Source organism: Grampus griseus, assembly GCF_964374135.1.
Source record: "Grampus griseus genome assembly, chromosome: 5".
Lineage (NCBI taxonomy): Eukaryota > Metazoa > Chordata > Mammalia > Artiodactyla > Delphinidae > Grampus > Grampus griseus.
In genome coordinates, this window is record NC_138998.1 from 61,564,541 (window position 1) to 61,582,839 (window position 18,299).

Consider the following 18,299-nt stretch of genomic DNA (forward strand, 5'->3'; position numbering starts at 1 on the left):
CTATATATAGAATGGATAAACAACAAGGTCCTGCTGTATAGCACAGGGAACTATATTCAATATCCTGTGATAAACCATAATGGAAAAGAGTATGAAAAAGAATACATATATAACTGAATCACTTTGCTGTACACTAGAAATTAACACATTGTAAATCAACTGTATTTCTATAAAATTAAAAAAAAAAAACCAAAAAGATATAACATTGAGGAAAAAATAAAAAGCAGGGTACAGTACTATATTTTCTATATAGTTCTATTATATAAAAAATATAAATATGCAGAGTAAAAGACCCAACGAAAATAAGTCAAAACCATGAGTGCTTTTTTTCCTGAAATGTGGGTAATTTATGCTTTACTTTTTATATTTCCTGATTCTTTCAAGTTTTCAATAATAAGTATACAACAGTTTCATTTTTTTAATTAATGTAAACAGCCCTATAAAGGACAGCATGTCAGTTGGACCATGCTAAAACACTCCTGACTGTGAGTTGGAATTGCTTCCCTACAACATCTATCCGCAGGTCCCAGGTCTACTTTCTAGAGTTACACAGAGTAAGTTTACAACTGCTGCAGAGATGTTTCAAGAAGGTCAGTTAGCAACCTTCCCCACCTCCCACCTCCATAACCCAGCTCCCCCCACTTCTGTCAATGTCCTCTCTGCCTAACACTTTCAGCTGTTCTCTGTCAGGGTCTCCGATTTCACCAGCCTGCTTACCTTGCTCCAGACAGGCTCCTGTTTAATAAGTTTCCTCTAAAAATGTGATATTCAGAACTAAAGACAGGTCTCCAGAGTTCTAAAGTACAGCTACAGTTATGCCACTCCTCTGCTTAAGAACTTCCAAAGGCTCTTACCAGAAGATCAGACCCACCAGCTTGGCATTAATGCCCTCCTGGATCTGGTTTGAGCCTTTTGTACCTCTAACACACTCTACACCAGTGCTTTCAAGCTATGGGTTGCTATGTATTAGTGTCATGAAATCAATTTTTTAACCAGCATCAAAAAAAAAAAAAAGAAAATACCAAGTTGCATTGCACATACTAAAGACAATGTCACAGGGTGTACACACATGCATGCACACACACACACACACACACACACACACACACTAGGTTACTAGGTCATAGCTGAAATGTATTTCTTACTGTGAGTGATGATCAAAAAATTTGAAAGCCACTGCCCATGTCAGAGCCACATCAGGCCAGCAGCTTGTCTCCAATCTTGCTTTGTAATGCCTTTAATCCCACTGTTCCCTCAGCTAGGAATTCTCCCTGCTCTCTGCCTACTGAAATCCTTCAGCGTCCTAATAAGACAGCACATACTCCCTGAAGTGTTCCCCATTTTCCCTCATGTGTGATCCTGAAATGATGATCTCATACCTTTCTTATAGCACTCAAAACAGCCTGCCTTGCACTGTAGTTTTGTCTGTACACTGAGCTTAGAGTACCTGGAGGGCAGGGCTGTGTCTTACCCACCTTTGGGTCCTTCAAAGACCCAGAAGTATAGTGAACCGGATTGATGCTCAATAAATGTCTCCCCAACTGAATATTTTCTCTATCTCCTTCCAGGAACACTTTCTGGTGTGCTTCCTCCTTCTATTTTCTTTATCATAGGCCCCAGTAGGCATAAGATCTGTGTCCTGGGGCCCTCGTTATCTACAGTGGTGCCTCTAAAAACCAGTCTGTCCTGAAAGTGTTCATCTTTCTTGAGGAGGAATAAGAGAAATAAACATAGTTCTATCCATTTTAAAGATCTCTCCTTTATTTGAGAGCGTATCTCTCCTATACTTTTGCTGTTAAGATGTATTTTTATGGAGCAATGTTGACGGTAAATTAGAAAATAATAGTTGATTTCTAGTGTGTGTATGCTAATTGTCTTTATTTGGCAAAATAAAAAGCTGGTAATTCTATATTCGTATTTAAAAAGATTAAAATTAAAAATTACTGGTTGGGAATCAACTACCCTTTCTGGGCTGGCTGAAGATAGGTTCACTTTCTTAAATGCTAGATAAATTCACTGACATAGGGCTGGAGGAGGGTTTCTCTTTTCATCTAACGGACTACTATTTATTGGTCTACTCTCCTCCTCTGACGTTTCCACTCTCCGGTTCCTAACGATGTTAATCACGCCAGAAGTCCCTGGGGTGAGACAGTGTATCTCTGGCCCTTTAAATGGGGGCGTGGTGTAGAGGGGCGGACCGCCCAGGAGAGACCCGGGTGAGAAGAGGAAAGCGGAAGCATGGCCACCGGGTAGATACTGCGCGTGCGTGGGGCTAGAGCAGGGGGCCGGTCACGCGGGCTGGGGATCCTGGGCTGGAAAGGCTGAGAGCTCAGGTAACGAATCTCCGGAGAGCGGGCCAACGGGGTGGGGGCAGTGGTGGGGGGCTGTACCCGGGGCGGGAGGAGAACGCGTGCCGGGACCTTGAGCCTCGGCCCTTTCCCCCGCGCGACAGCGGGGCGGCCTTGGAGTGGCTGACCGAGCGGCCCCTGATGGGCTAACAGGACCAGGGCCCACCGTCCGGGCGGGGTTGACTCTGGGGCGGAGGAGAGTGTCCTGTGTTTGGCCTGGAACTTGGGTTAGGCAGTTTCCACTTGTTGGTTCCAAAGAATGTGAAGCTGAGGTGCAGGTGCACCCGCTTCTCCAGATTGTGAGCCTTGGAGGCCGGTAATCACTTCCCTCGCGCAGCGGAACAGGTGTGTAGCCCGCCTTTGGGGTCTGGGGCGCAGGTGTAGGCTGCTCCATCCCTCGAGGCCTGGGATAAGTGTGCTTCCCGAGTGTGAGGCAGAAGCTTAGATGGGGTGTCCATCTAAGGATTGGTGCGCACCCTGTGAGGCTCGGTCCAGTTTCTCTCTGCTTGCAACGTGTGCCCCAGAGTGAGGGCAGCAGGGGACACGTGGGTCTCTGATGTTCGAGGCCATTCCTGTGTCCTGGTTAGTTCTCCAAGTGTGGTACTTGGGGAAGGAGTGGTGGGGCAGATGGAAACAGAGCTGCCTAAAATGTTTGGGTGTGTTTCAAAGGAGGAAAGGTGGGATGAAGTAGTATCAGTGAGAAAGGTTTCATGGCTACGGGTGGTCAGGAACTGCTGGGGAGCCTTCTCCAAACAGGCGTGCCTCCTTCATACCCTGCTAATGTTAGATTGATACTAGAATGGTCAGGAAGGCTGTGTCCTCTACCATACTCCCCGACCCACGGCAAACAAGCCAAACGTGGTCGGTAACTTGTGGTGCCAACTTTACTCCAGATGTCTGCGATTAGGAGATAAATTATCAGGTGTGTGTTTCAAGTATCTCTAATATAAATGGGGATGGAGGCCCTACATATGTTTGTGTAAGATATGGGTTTGCTCATGGTTAAATTTAAGAAGAGTAGCTATTGAAATCTCTGTCAGTAGCTGGTGTGTTCCATAGAATGCAGAATAACGATAAATGGGAGAAAAAATTCTGGTTGAACTATTGGCTTCGTATGTCAAAGAGACATATGTGAGGAAATTTTTTCCAGAGGTCAAGGGAATAGTATGTTGATTATCCTTTATACATTTCCTTTGTACCTGGACCAGCGTCAGCATATGGATGTTTTCTGTCTTCCAGAATATTGGGACCTCTTGGTGATTTTTCAACTCTTTCCCACCCTTTCATAGACATATCAACCATTGTGACACCAAATGTCAGTTATGTATGTGAATGAAAAGTAAGGCCTTTTGAACTTAAGTATGTTTAACTTTTGTTTATAGTTTTCACAGAGTTTAGATAACATCTTCTCTTAACCTACAGCTTCGGGTGTCATCTGTATATATTTGTAAGAACAAACTGTTCTATTCTTAAGTGAATTTTGAATTAATGTGTGAATTATCTTCATTCTGTATAACAGCCTTTGTGTTATGTCATCCAAGCTTAAGCACCCTAGAGAGAAATCTCCTACCTCCAATATTTATAAGTTTCAGGGAAGGACACTGGTTGGCCAGATTGGATACAAGAATATCATGTGCTTATTCTTCTGGCCAAGCAGAGAGGGTATTTGATTGGCAGCACCACCAAAAGTACATGGTTGAAGTGGAGGAGGAGCGGTCTTCCAAAGGAAAGATGGGTCTGTTTCTGAAGTCGATGAGTAAGGGTGAAACTTGAGCACCCTCAAAAAGTACCTTGAAGATTGAGTACCCGGGGAAGGAGTCATGTTAGAGACTGATCTCTCAGGAAGTTCAGCACGGCCAGTTTTTGCTCGATGTTGGAACAGGTGAAACGGATTGCTGTGTATGAGGCATGAGAGAAGTGAGACTGACCAAAAAGCCAGTGGATACCCACCCCCTCCCCCCATGCATACTCTGAAGCTTGTAGTTATTGAGTGGAGTGGTATGCAGAGTCCCTGGCTCTGTGTGAATCATTTCTTTTCTTCTCTTTCCATTTGCCGTAGATAATGGTTGAATTCCTATAAATTGAATGAACATATGATACATTTTCACTGTTTTCATCTTGGCCTATAGGCTGAATTAATGTAAAAAAACAAAATATTTGAAATTCTGGAGTTTGTGTCATGTCATACATGAGCGAAATGGTCATTTAAAAAAATCAGTGTTAGGGATTAAAAAAAAACTCAGATGCAAAGAGGGGAACTTGCAAGGTGGGAGGCTTTTGTGGGCAGAATGACTAGCCATATCTTATTTTGAATGACCAGAACTGCTGTTTAAGGCTCTGGAAGCCAGTGATGCAGTGTTGCTTGGCTGCTTACCTAGGGAGGGAGGGTGGGGGGTAGGTGGTTAGGTGGATGGATTGGTGGGGTGAATAGCTACTATGTAATTAGGCACTGGGAATACAGTGATGAAAAAAGGGAGATATGGTCTTCGTTTTCCTGGAACCTACATTCCAGTTGAGGGAAGGGAATGGAGGTTCAGACATGGAAAAATGATTGCAATGTGGTAAGTGTGATAAAAGGAGAACAATGTTATAGGTGCTTATTAACCAGGAACCTAGTTTAGTTGAGCAGGACAAAAAAAAGCTTTTTTGAGGAAGCAGAGTTTTAGCTGCTATCTGAAGGATGAAGATGATCGTCTGTAGTTGACAGGCCTCATTACATAAAGGTAGAACTCAATTATAACTTGGTTTATTATGGCATAGATTCCTGCATGCTATAAGTCAAATAATATCATCTGAAGCTTAACAATTACAGGTAATAAAACTGGTATATTTAGGGCTTCCCTGGTGGCACAGTGGTTGAGAGTCCGCCTGCTGATGCAGGGGACACGGGTTCGTGCCTCAGTCTGGGAAGATCCCACATGCTGCGGAGCGGCTGGTCCCGTGAGCCATGGCCGCTGAGCCTGCGCGTCTGGAGCCTGTGCTCCGCAACGGGAGAGGCCACAACAGTGAGAGGCCCACGTACCGCAAAAACAAAAAAACCCAAAAAACAAAAAACTGGTATATTTAATTTGCAACACAGGTGTTATTCTTATATTCCAATTCTTGTGTTGATCAGCAGATATTTATTGAATGTCTGCCTAGCTATGCAAGTCAGTGAGCCCAGTGATGTGGAGTATACAAAAACACCTGGCCCCATTTCTGTTGTGCAGCTGGGGAGAAAAGAAGTAGTCACATGGTAAGTTAACTAATGAATCAATATAAGGAAAGTGCCAAGCTGCTGTTCTAAAGAAGACATGCATTCTGGATTCAGAGGATGTTTAGGGAAGGAAGGTTCCCAGAAGGAAGGATGGAAAGAAGGAATTTAGATAAATGGAAGGAAAAGGAAAGGGAAGGTGAATTAGTGTGAGCAGACATGGAGGGAAAGTGGTAGCTATTCTTTTTTTTGGGCTGCGCTGTGTCTTCGTTGCTGCGTGCGGGCTTTCTGTAGTTGCCGCGAGTGGGGGCTGCTCTTGGTTGCGGTGCGTGGGCTTCTCATCATGGTGGCTTCTCTTGCGGAGCACGGGCTCTAGGTGCACAGGCTTCAGTAGTTGTGGCACGCGGGTTCTAGAGCGCAGGCTCAGTAGTTGTGTGTGTCCCTTGCATTGGCAGGTGGATTCTCAACCACTGAGCCACCAGGGAAGTCCTCGAAGTTATTCTTTTTTTTTTTTTTTTTTAAACATCTTTATTGGAGCATAATTGCTTTACAATGGTATGTTAGTTTCAGCTTCACAATAAAATGAATCAGTTATATATATACATATGTTCCCATATCTCTTCCCGCTTGCGTCACCCTCCCTCCCACCCTCCCTATCCCACCCCTCCAGGCGGTCACACAGCACCGAGCTGATCTCCCTGTGCTATGCGGCTGCTTCCCACTAGCTATCTACCTTACGTTTGGTAGTGTATACATGTCCATGCCTCTTTATTGCTTTGTCACCGTTTACCCTTCCCCCTCCCCATAGCCTCAAGTCCATTCTCTAGTAAGTCTGTGTCTTTATTCCTGTTTCACCCCTAGGTTTTTCATGACATTTTTTTTTTCTTAAATTCCATATATATGTCTCGAAGTTATTCTTGAAGGACTCTGAATACAAATAATAAGTTTAGTCATAAAGGAGCTGTTATTCTGCCTGGAATGGCTTAGAATTTGGAATTTTATCCTGTAGGCGTTGGGGAGCTGTTAAAAAAGAGTCCATTTACCAGAGAAAGATAATAGAAAACAAATAGAAGTTAATTCTGTATTATATTTTTCTTCACAAAACAAACCACGAGAAGATAAAACAAAACAAAGAAATGGAAGAAGAGAAATACTTGGATTGGGAGGACCAGAAACAAAGTTGATGTGTAAAATTGCTTTCATATCATGATTTTGTGATATCTTTTGGGGGATATAGTATATTTAAAAAAAGACAAACTTGATTTAATTTCAGCGTAATTTGAAAACTGTCTCATATAACACTTTTGGGAGGAAGAGATTCTCAGTGAATAAATAGGATCCTGGAACTTGAGAACAGTTGGGAATGTCTGCCAAGGTTAAAAAAACTGGTGGAAGAGTTCCTCATTTACCTGGCCTAATATAGGTCACATTCTAACACATTCTTGTTTCAGGGTCTTTAACTTTAGAAGAATTTGGAAATCTTGAGGAACTTTTAAATTTCTTGAAAATCTAAACTGTGTCCAGGCATTACTCTAAGTGCTTTACAGTCATTATATCATTTATTCTTCACAGTAACTCTGCCAAATAGGTAGTTGCATTCCTAAGAGTCAGGACTCTCAATTGTAAGTGACCCCCACCTCCCCTCCCCCCCCACCCCCCCACCGAGAAAAAGAAAAATTGGGAGAGTGTGTTGGCTTATGTAGCCAAAATGCCAGAAAGCTGTGGCCAGAGCTAACATCATAAAACACTGGAACCTGGAGGCTGAATGATATCAGGACACTCGTTCCTCCTTGTCTCCGCTTCTGTTTATAGATTGCTTTCATTCTTGCTAGAGAATTTGTACCTAGAGTATAAATTCTGTTGATAGAGGCAGATCTCCAGTGACAGATGCATAGTAGATGTTTAGTTGATACGTGTTGAATAAATGACCTCCTTTTCTGCAGAACAGGATGGGGTGGAGGGTGGGGAATATTGCTCAGCCTTATTATGCATTGTTTAAAGAACAGTGGAAATGGCTCTTCCTTACCAGTTCCATTTTAGTGAATCCTGGTGAAGGACCCTGGCTATATTGTGCAATCTCTGTTACCAGGGGCTTTTTGATTGGCAGCCTCTACAAGAACCACATGGTTTGAAGGAGGCTTTCCCAGAACAAGAGGTGATGCTCTGGGCAAACAGCACAAATGGCCACAATATTTCATCTTACAGATGTAGAAATAGAGGGGCTCAGAAAGGGTAGACAAATTGACCAAGGTCATAGATAGGAATTGGTAAACCCCGATTCAAATATGGTTTTAATGGACTCTTTGGTTTATGTTCTTTCCAGTTTGCCGCCACATCACACTAACAGGAGCTCGGTGAAGTGAAGGTTGGAAATGAAGTAGGGTAGCGTGGCAGGATGATGTTATTTTTTCAGAGAATGCTTGATTTCTTGAAACTTCTTCAGTGCGGTATTGGTATTCACAGATGCTGAGCTGTTCTGAGAACCTTTCATTAACTCCAGATAGAAGATTTAAAAAGCACCAGGAAAAAATTGTTTTCCTTTCTGAGTTATTTTGGGGACACAAATGTGAAGAATGAAACATTTTAGGTTATTGAATCATTTAAAGTTTTTGTTCTTGTTATGTGGTCTTTTCCACTATTTAAAAAAATGTGTAAGAATAAAACTTAACTGTACTCAGGAAACACTGAATGTGAATTTGTGCATGCTTGCAAACATTCCTTGACTAATTGAAATCATTTTTGCTAAGTGGTACTAATAAGAGTGAACTTTATTAAGAAGTAATTTGTCATGAGCCAATTCAGTCTTCTTTGAAGAAGGGCTTGTAAACGCTAATATTGCTCCTGCCTTTGGCTCATTGCAAAAGGAGAAGTACATTTAGTACCCGAGATTGGAAAGATGCTTTCAAATGTTGCCAGTTACAGAGTGCCCTCAGTTATGTCTTCTAGGAATGTAGTTGATAGCATGTGTTTGTAGGACAGAGCGTTAGAGTCTATCTTCTGCAACATGTGAAAGGAATTAGTCTGTTTGGTAATGTACAAAATGTACTAGCTAGAAAAGTTGGTTTCAGCTCTTGAAAAATCAGTCTTCATGAGTCTGCATGTCTTTCTTATGCATAGTAGATATTCATTTTTTAAAATATGATAAAAAGAAATATTGAAGGAAGTGAAATTCATTTTAAGTGTACTAAAAAAATGACCATAACCAGATAAAATTGTTAGTGAGTTTTGGGCATGTTATTTTATTTTTTAACTTATTATTATTTTTTTTAAATGTTCCTTAAACTCACCAGCATACAAATGTGAGCAGGCACTCTTCCCACACTCAGATTGTATCATGAGTGCATTTTTTTTTAAAATAAATTTATTTATTTTAGGCTGTGTTGGGCCTTCGTTGCACGTGGGCTTTCTCTAGTTGTGGCGAGCGGGGGCTACTCTTCATTGCGGTGCACGTGCTTCTCATTGTGGTGGCTTCTCTTGTTGTGAAGCACAGGCCCTAGAGCTCATGGGCTTCAGCAGTTGTGGCACACGGGCTCAGTAGTTGTGGCTCGTGGGCTCTAGAGCACAGGCTCAGTAGTTGTGGTGCATGGGCTTAGTTGCTCTGTAGCATGTGGGATCTTCCTGGACCAGGGCTCGAACCCGTGTCCCCTGCATTGGCAGGCGGATTCTTAACCTCTGCGCCACCAGGGAAGTCCCTGGGCATGTTATTTTAAAAAGAACAATAACAACAACTAATTCTCAACTCCCTTTAAAAAAATTAATTCTTTCAGTGGCTCGGAGGTTGTCAGCCTTTTTTTCTGCCTTCACTTCAGTAAGGAATAAGAGTAAGAGAAGTTCGTTTGGTGGGGAAGTTTGGTGGTGGTGGTGATTATGCCCTCTGTGGGCAGTATGTAGTTTGAAAAAGCTTTCTACTGAGAATTACTGCTAGTTGTTGGGTACTGTGGAAAACACCTAGTCTAGAAAACAAAATGACCTTTGTTTTTATTATCATCATTACTATGGCATTGTTTCTATTTTCATATGTTTGCTTCTTTATTCTAAACAGGAAGAGCTAAGTGATGGACTTTTTAAAGTTTGGTTACTTGTAGCCTAATTATAACACAAACTAAAAACATTTAAGGGCAAATGTAATTGTTAAACTTATAATTTTTTTCCCCCCAAATATTTTTAGTTTTCTAGAAATTTTGCAGACAGCTGTTTTCTAGACAGCTTTAAAAGTAAACCAGATTATCTGTTTCTTTTTGATATGGTATTATATCATTTAGAGCTGTGAAAAATACCAAAAAATTGCATACATTTCTTTAGTATTTCAGTTTTCCCTGAAAATGTCTGTCTTTAACTAGCCTTCTTTCTAGAACTCTCTAGTCAGCTGTGGACTTTTTTTTTTTGCGGTACGTGGGCCTCTCACTGTCGTGGCCTCTTCCGTTGTGGAGCACAGGCTCCGGACATGCAGGCTCAGCGGCCATGGCTCACGGGCCCAGCCGCTCCGCGGCATGTGGGATCTTCCCGGACCGGGGCACGAACCCGTGTCCCCTGCATTGGCAGGAGGACTCTCAACCACTGCGCCACCAGGGAAGCCCTGTGGAATTATTTTATCCTGGCATCATTGTTGTCTCCCCTAATAGATCTGAACCTTTAGATTTGCTAGTGTCCAGTTAAGTGGCTAGCTATCCATTCTGCGCCCTCTGTGTCTGCACTAAGTTCCCCTAGAGGTCTATGGCCCTGTATGGATGACAGTGACAAAACTGGACTATATGCTTATCTTCAAGGAGAACTGGAGATATGCTCAGGTTTGGGAGTGTGAAGAAGGGGTTAATTGCAGCTTTTGGCACCAGTTACCCTCTTGTTCTTAGGTACATAAATCTAGTTGGTACCAGGTCTAGTGGCTGAGCTTGCCCCAAGTCTGTCACTATCACCAGACTTAGGATTTCGGGTGGTGGACCACTTCCTAGACTCCTGAGTCAGATGTTCCTCCTTTGTGCTGCCATAGAAACCCTCCCTGCATATCATAACCCATACCCTAGGATTGATTTCTGTTTGCCTGTAGTCAGATGATTGAGTGAAGAATCAGTTTCCACAGAAGTCTGACCCAGTAAGTCTTTGGAATGTCCAGTTGAGGAAATCTAAATGATAAATATTTTTTCTTTTTTGAAAAGAGATCATCATTCAGTTCATCATGATCTAAGCCCAAAAAACAGAACAAAACAAACAAAAACTTGCTTGGATTGACCGAATACAGTTATTAAAAGTAAACATGGACAATGAACCAGACCATGAAAATGTGGAACAGAGCCTCTGTGCCAAGACTACTGATGAAGAACTGAATAAGTCTCTCAATCTGGAGGCTTCACTTTCAAAATTCTCCTACATAGATCTGGACAAGGAACTGGAGTTCAAAAATGATCTGGTAAAAATTCAGCTTTTGTCAGGTTTGAGGTTTAACCAAAATGTTGGTTAGAGTGTACTTTATGATCCGAAGACTCTAAATATATCATTTTTTGCATAGATTAATAGGCATCTGTATACAATTTTATGCGATAATATTACTCTTCATTTGTATAGCTCATTACAGTTTATGAAACACTTTAATACATCTTCTCATTTGAGCTTCACAACCCTGATACTCCATTTTGTGGGGGAAGAAACTGAAGTGCAGCTATGTTGAATGATGTCTCAATATCATAGCGCTAGTGGTAGGTTTAGAATTCTTGTGCGGTGATTTTTTTCCTCATTGGTTTGATATTAATAGGTTTTTGTGGCCATGAGACTAATGACAAATTGTTTGACCTAATCATCCACCACCATAATTTATGAAATACTAAGAAACGCAGTGTCAGTCCTTTGTGTATTGCTTATGGCTTATGTCTAAACTTAGAAAATTAGGGCTTGTCGTAAGAAATGCTGTTTTGTTTAAGAAAGCAGATGCCAAAGCCCTTCAACAGAAGCTTTCTGCAAAGGGCTGTCAGGATGGTGGCATCAGTGCATATTTGTCCTTGATAATCACTGAATATGCGGATAGTCTGTAGTCTTTTGACCTGACCCTTTCTATCATAGATTATTGAGTTGGCTGTCTGTGTGAAGAGTTTGGTGGTATGTTTGTCTCTTAATTGATAATGGTTCTAATCAATTAAAACGCCCTCACAGTCATAAGAGGGAAAGCATTATTATGTGAGCATTAATTTCTTTTCTCTGTTTAGATTGATGATAAGGAGTTTGATATTCCTCAAGTTGATACTCCTCCAACACTGGAAAGCATACTAAATGAAGTAAGTATATACTAATGATCGCTATCATTTTATGGCATTGATTTGAATACTTCTGGGTTATAGTGTATGTCTCTAGACCTGCATTGTCGAATATGGGAGCCAATAGTCACATGTGACAATTTAAATTGATTACAGTTAAATAAAAATTAAAACTTCATTTACTCAGTTATACAGGGCACACTTCAAGTGCTCAGTTGTCACATGTGGCTAGTGGCTACTGTAGTGAACAGCATAGATACAGAATATTTCCATTATTGCAAAAAGTTCTGTTGGACATGCTGATCTAGGTTGTGAGCTTCTCAAGGGCAGAAGCTATGTCTTGTTCATCTCTGTGCCCAGTACAATGCCTCATACTTGGTAGATTAAAGAAATGTTTTAGTAAGTGAGTTGAAATACTAAATTCATGACACTTTTGAGATTTGTGTTATGTTTTGATAATGTTATCTCTACCAGTGATATTCAAATAGCTCGTCCTCTGATACAAAAGAGCATCTGCAGCCTTGTAATGCACTTCATCACTGTTCTGTATAAAGAAAACGAAGCCTCCATAGTTTATCTTGTGAATACCATCTCTATTAAAAAGGTTTTTAGAGTTATGAAATGATGTTCCTTTCTGAATTAGCAGATCATAAAGGCTTTATAAAGGAACTCTGTGGAAGTACATGTTGGTGAAGTGTGCCAGTTTTTTTGTACCTTGCATCTGCTGACAGTTCTTCAGCTCAGTCTTCTTGATCTTTAAAAACTTGCTTAAGACTCCCATTGGAGGCTTTAGCTTCTAATTTGAGAAAGATTTTTTTTTTTTTTTGCAGTACGTGGGCCTCTCACTGGGCCTCTCACTGTTGTGGCCTCTCTCGTTGCGGAGCACAGGCTCCGGACGTGCAAGCTCAGCAGCCATGGCTCACGGGCCCAGCCGCTCTGTGGCATGTGGGATCTTCCCTGACCATGGCACGAACCCGTGTCCCCTGCATTGGCAGGCGGACTCTTAACCACTGCGCCACGAGGGAAGCCCTCAGAAAGATTTCTAAAATCTATTTCAGATACATAGTTGTGTTTTCCAAAAGATAATGATGCAAAGCTTCCTCAATAGAAATGCCCACTGACCCCATACGTCTGAGTGGGTTGGGCCCTGGTCTTTATTACTTCTTTATCTATACTTGCAAACTACCTTCTCAGTGAATTGTATCTTTTATTTCTTTTTTTAAAAATATCAGCTTGATGTCGCTGTTTCTTTGAATGTATTTTAACTTCAGAAATGTTATGTATGATCTGTGTTAATAAGACTTAAGCGTTTTTAATTTTGACAAAGAAGTCTTTGGTCAATGAAAGAATATCCTGTTACAGTGATGGTTATTTACTGCTTCCTAATATAGAGGAAATCTTTCATTTAGCAATGAAGAGATTAATTTTAGTCAGTTTTGATAACATGGTCTTAATCACATATTATTTCAGTTACTAAGTGAAGAATAAAAATAATCTTAGAGGACTGTGTACAAAGCCCTATTTATATAATAATGGCAAAGAAAATAATGCTCATGAATGAGACCGTAGTTCATAATGAAGGAAAACTGTCTTTGCAATATTTACTTATCTACTAGTAACAGCAAGTATAGTCATTAGTGGTTTACTGAGAGGATAATACTGTTATCATCCTCAATAGTAATTTGGGTGCCTTGTGTATTTGGGTCATAGTGTTAGATGCTGGGATTATAAAGTGCTGCATGACAGTCTCTGACTTTGAGAGAGAAATACGACTGGAAATTGGCCAGCTTTCATACCACCAGGGAGCGAGGCAAGGGAATAAGTGAAAGTAAAAATAATTTAAGTTGTAGAATGTTATGAAGAGAAAAAGGGGGAAGAAGTATGAAAGAAAATGATTTTAAGAAAGAAAAAAAAGACAGAAGTAGAAAGTGTAAATAAATAAGCACTTACTTCAGGATACGTGGGTGCATATATTCTATGAAGTTCGTTAATATCAACCTGACGAGGTGCTAGGAAGAAGTGTACATCCAAGATATTTTACAGAAAGAGATGACTGAGACATCCTAAATATCAGAATTTAGGGCATGAAATAATGTTACTAGGCCTTGTCATCCTTTGAAACTATGCTACTTCTGAGGTTTTTAATTTTGAAATTTTGTTCTCTAATCCTAACAATCCTCCCCCTACCCCCACGTTCTCTTACCTCCATTAAACATGCTCTTTGGCCTCTTCAGGACCAAGTCTCTTGATCCTTCTTAGTATCCCAGTGTCTGAGAGTAGCCCTGGCTTCACTTCAGTTCTACTGTTGGATTGTGCAGCCAGAAATTTCTTTTGAACTTTTAATTGAGGTACAACATACATATAGAAAAAGTGCACAGGTCATAAGTGTACTGCTTGGTGAATTTTCACAAACAGAATGCTCTGTGTAACCAGAGTCCAGATGAAGAAATGAAACATTACTAGCACCCCAGAAGCTCCTCTTGTGCTCCTTCAGTACCCAACCAGGATAATCACTATCCTGACTTCTACTGGCATTGACTGCCTTGGCTGCTTTGAACTTCATATAAATGGAATTATACAGTATGTGCTTTTGTGCATCTGACTTACTTCCCTCGATATTGTGTTTTTAGATTTATTCATATTTTTGCTGCATGCAATTGTTCATCCATTCCCATTGTTGTATAAAATTCTTTGTTATATACCATTGTTTATTCATTCAACTGTTTATGGGCAGTTTTATAATATCTGGTTTCTGGCTTCTATGAAGAGTGCTGCTGTGAATATCCTTATTCATATCTTTAGATACATACACACATGTGTACACATACATACACACGCACTCACACACACATTTCTGCTGGGTAAGTACCTAAGAGTAGAATTGCTAGGTCACCAGGTATGGGCATGTTCAGCTTTGGTTGATACTGCCACAGGTTCCTCAAAGTGGTTGTGATAATATATACTTCCTACAGCAATATATGGAAGTTCTGGTTACCATATCCTCATCAACTTCTGAATTTTTCTCTCTTTTTCACTTTAGCCATTCATACTTGTAGGTGTGTAGTGATATCACATCATAGTTTTAATCTGAATTTCCCTGAAGACTGATGAAATTGGGGTACCTTTGTATGTTCTGGCCATTTGGATATCTCTTTTGTGAATTGCTTTTTCATGTCTTTCGCCCACTTTTCTATTCAATTGATTTTTAAAAAACTTATTTATAAGAGTTCTTTATATTTGATGGATATAAGTTTTTATTAGATATATGTATTGCAAATATCTTCTTCCATTCTGTGGGTTACTTTTTCACTCTCAATGGTTTCTTTTGATGAGCGGAAGTTCTTAGTAGTAGTTGAGCTTATTAAATTTTTCCATTATGATTAGTTTTTTGGTGCGTCCAGTGGAAGAAAATTTTGCAGATTCCAAAGTCATGATGATGCTATCTTATTTTGTTTTAAAATCTTCATTGTTCTGCCTTTCACATCAGATCTGCAATTAATCTGAAATTTTTCTGTGTGATGGTGTGCGGTATGAGGCAGCAACACTTACTGAGCACCATTCTTTTCTGCGGTGTCACTTCTGTTTTAAATCAGGTGATCATATATGTGTTGGTGTGATTTCATGGGTCTTTCTATACTTGCCCCAATAGCACACTCTGATGTCTGAACCTTTATAATAGGTCTTGATATCTAGCAGTTTCATCTTCCAGCTTTGTTGTTGTTCTTCAAGATTGCCTTGCTTATTCTTGGTCTTTTTCATTTCCACGTAAGTTTGAGAATCACTTTACTAGTTTACACACACACACACACACCCCAGCTGAAGTTTGATAGGCTTATGTAGATTTTACACATCAATTTGTGAGAATTGATAGCTCTACTGTGTAGCTAGTAATTTTAAATTCAGCCTTATTGATACCCTCAATTCTCTTCCTCATTTTTTTCCCCCCACTTATCCTGTAAGCCTCAACCCTGGCTTAATTTAGCTAATCTGTTTTCTTTAATTATGTCTCTGACTGCTTAAGAAAATCAGATAAGATCCTGATTGATTCTCTTGCTTAAGACCTTGGTGCTGCAGTTCTTATTTATGAATTGTTTCTGTTACCTTTCCTTATGGCAGTCCTTCCATTCTTGTACAGCTCTCAAGTAACACAGTAGCTCCTTGCTAACCCTCATCCTGTTCTTAGCAATCTTGTGTGTGGAGATATCTGAAAACCAGTCAGAAATATGGCCTAAACTGCAAGAGAAATGTTGGTACTAAAGACACATTAGCATGACATTAGCATGGAGTCATTAGCATGACATCATACTTGAAACTATAAGTATGGATTAGCTTGTTCATGTAGGAAATGTGTGAAGTAGGAAGAGACAAGAATATAATCCTGGGGAACAACACCACTTAAAGGTTGGGCTGAGGACAAGTAGAGAACATGACTGATAGAAGAGGCCACGTAAGTTGGAGGAGTAGCAAAGAGATGTATTGGAAACCAAGGGAAGAGAAAGTTTCAAGAAGTGGGGCATGGCCAGTAGTGTTAAGTGATGCGTACAGGACAAGAGCATGCTAACGGAAAATAGGCTGTTGGATTTGACTAGTAACTTCAGCAAGAGTAGTAGTCAGTAGCTGGTAATGGGTGGAGAAAGTGGAGGTAATGAGTATGGACTGCTCTGCTCTCTTAAGAATATGAATGGAAATGGTAAGGCAGAAGGTAGTCCAGCTGAAAGAGGAGGTAAGATCAGAACTTTTTTCTTTAATGTCTGTTGCCCAGAATCAGCTTGTTCAAAGCTAAACTCATTCTGCTTTATCTGCTATTCTTTTTGCTTTCTTATCTCAGTTAGTAGTATCACCTTTTGCTAGTTGCTCAAGCTGGAAACCTTGGAATCTTCTTTGACTTCTTTCTTAACCCCCCCAACCCCTCAGAACACACTGTTTAAATGGTAACCAGGAATTTTGGATTTTACCTCAGTAATGTCTCTTTCCTTACTCCTTCTCTTGACCCCTTCTGCTGCATTCCTAGACTGAACTCTCCTGTCTTTCCTTGACATTGCAATAGCCATCTTGCTGGTTCTTATTAGTCTCCCTGCCTGTCTCCCCCTCTACCCTCATCCATCTTCATACTGCCCCATTTATCTTTCTAAAGCATGGTTCCCATCATGTGTACATTTTTTAAAGATCTCAGTTGCCTTCCCACTGCCTACTATATATAGTACATTAATTTATTAAGTAAATGAGTACTGATTATGTGTCAGGCATTGTACTAGGCACTAGGGTTACAGTGGTGGACAAATAGGGCCCTCCTATCACCTAGCTTAATGGAATATAAGACTTTTACAATTTGGATCCCAGCTTATCTTTCTAGGATCACCTCCAACTCCTACTCAAATACTCCATTCATTTTAGACTACTTCCTTTTTCATGGGCAAAATTCATATTATGAAATCACTGTGTTTGCACATGCTGTTTCCAACCCAGAATGCCTTTCTTCTGTCTGCTTGTCATATTTCTTAAGGTAAACTATCTATAGTCAGGTGGTATTTATTTTCTTCAATTAGCCATTGGCTGTTAGTTAACTAGTAAAGCATCTATACACGTTTGAATTTTAAGAAATATTTGGCAACTAACAATCATCTGCATAACTGCTCCTACTTCTTCCAGCTACAAGAAAGAAATTTTTGGAGTGAACTCTTTGTAGGGAGAGATAACTAGAGTTGTAATTTAATTCTGTACTATGCCTCTCTGGTCAACAGCAATGCGTGAAAAATGGGTGAAAAACAGAATAAGCATATGAGTGTTTTGGAGAAACCCATTAACGCCTATTTGACTTATGGAGTATTTGGAATTTTGAATTTATTTATCCATGTTCTTCTAATTTAGACTGATGATGAAGATGATTCTTTTGTTCTTGAAGATCCTACATTGTTAAATATTGATACTATTGATTCTCACTCCTATGATACTTCGTCTGTGGCAAGCTCAGATAGTGGCGACAGGACCAACTTAAAAAGGTAAATATCCTTTTATTTTTTTCTTCTTTTTTTAAATTGAAATATAGTTGATTTACAATGTTAATTTCTGTTGTACAGCAAAGTGACTTAGTTATACATATATAGACATTCTTTTTCATATTCTTTTCCATTATGGTTTATTCCATGATATTGAATATAGTTCCCTGTGCTCTACAGTAGGACCTGTTTATCCATTCTATATGTAATAGTTTCCATCTACTAACCCCAAACTCTCAGTTCATTCTCCGCCCCTGCCAAGCAACCACAGGTCTGTTCTCTATGTCTGCGTCTCTTTCTGTTTCATAGATAGGTTCATTTGTGCCATATTTTAGATTCCACATAAAGGTGATATCATATGGTATTTGTCTTTCTCTTTCTGACTTACTTAGTATTGATAATCTCTGGTTACACCCATGTTGCTGCAAATGGCATTATTTCATTCTTTTTTATGGTTGAGTAGTATTCCATTGTATATATGTACCACATCTTCTTTATCCATTCATCTGTCGATGGACAT

The 18,299-nt window shown here is 40.2% G+C and overlaps 1 protein-coding gene across 1 annotated transcript in view; it reads left to right on the top strand.

Annotated features, from left to right (window-relative positions):
- Positions 1-2,231: 2,231 nt before the first annotated feature.
- VPS8 (VPS8 subunit of CORVET complex) overlaps positions 2,232-18,299 on the top strand; it is a 308,205-nt gene continuing 292,137 nt past the window's right edge. The window contains exons 1-4 of the mRNA XM_082654910.1: positions 2,232-2,333; positions 10,695-10,945; positions 11,736-11,804; positions 17,652-17,782. Coding sequence (XP_082511036.1) covers positions 10,793-10,945; positions 11,736-11,804; positions 17,652-17,782 — 353 coding nt within the window. The 5' untranslated portion in view covers positions 2,232-2,333; positions 10,695-10,792. The remainder of the gene's footprint in view (positions 2,334-10,694; positions 10,946-11,735; positions 11,805-17,651; positions 17,783-18,299) is intronic.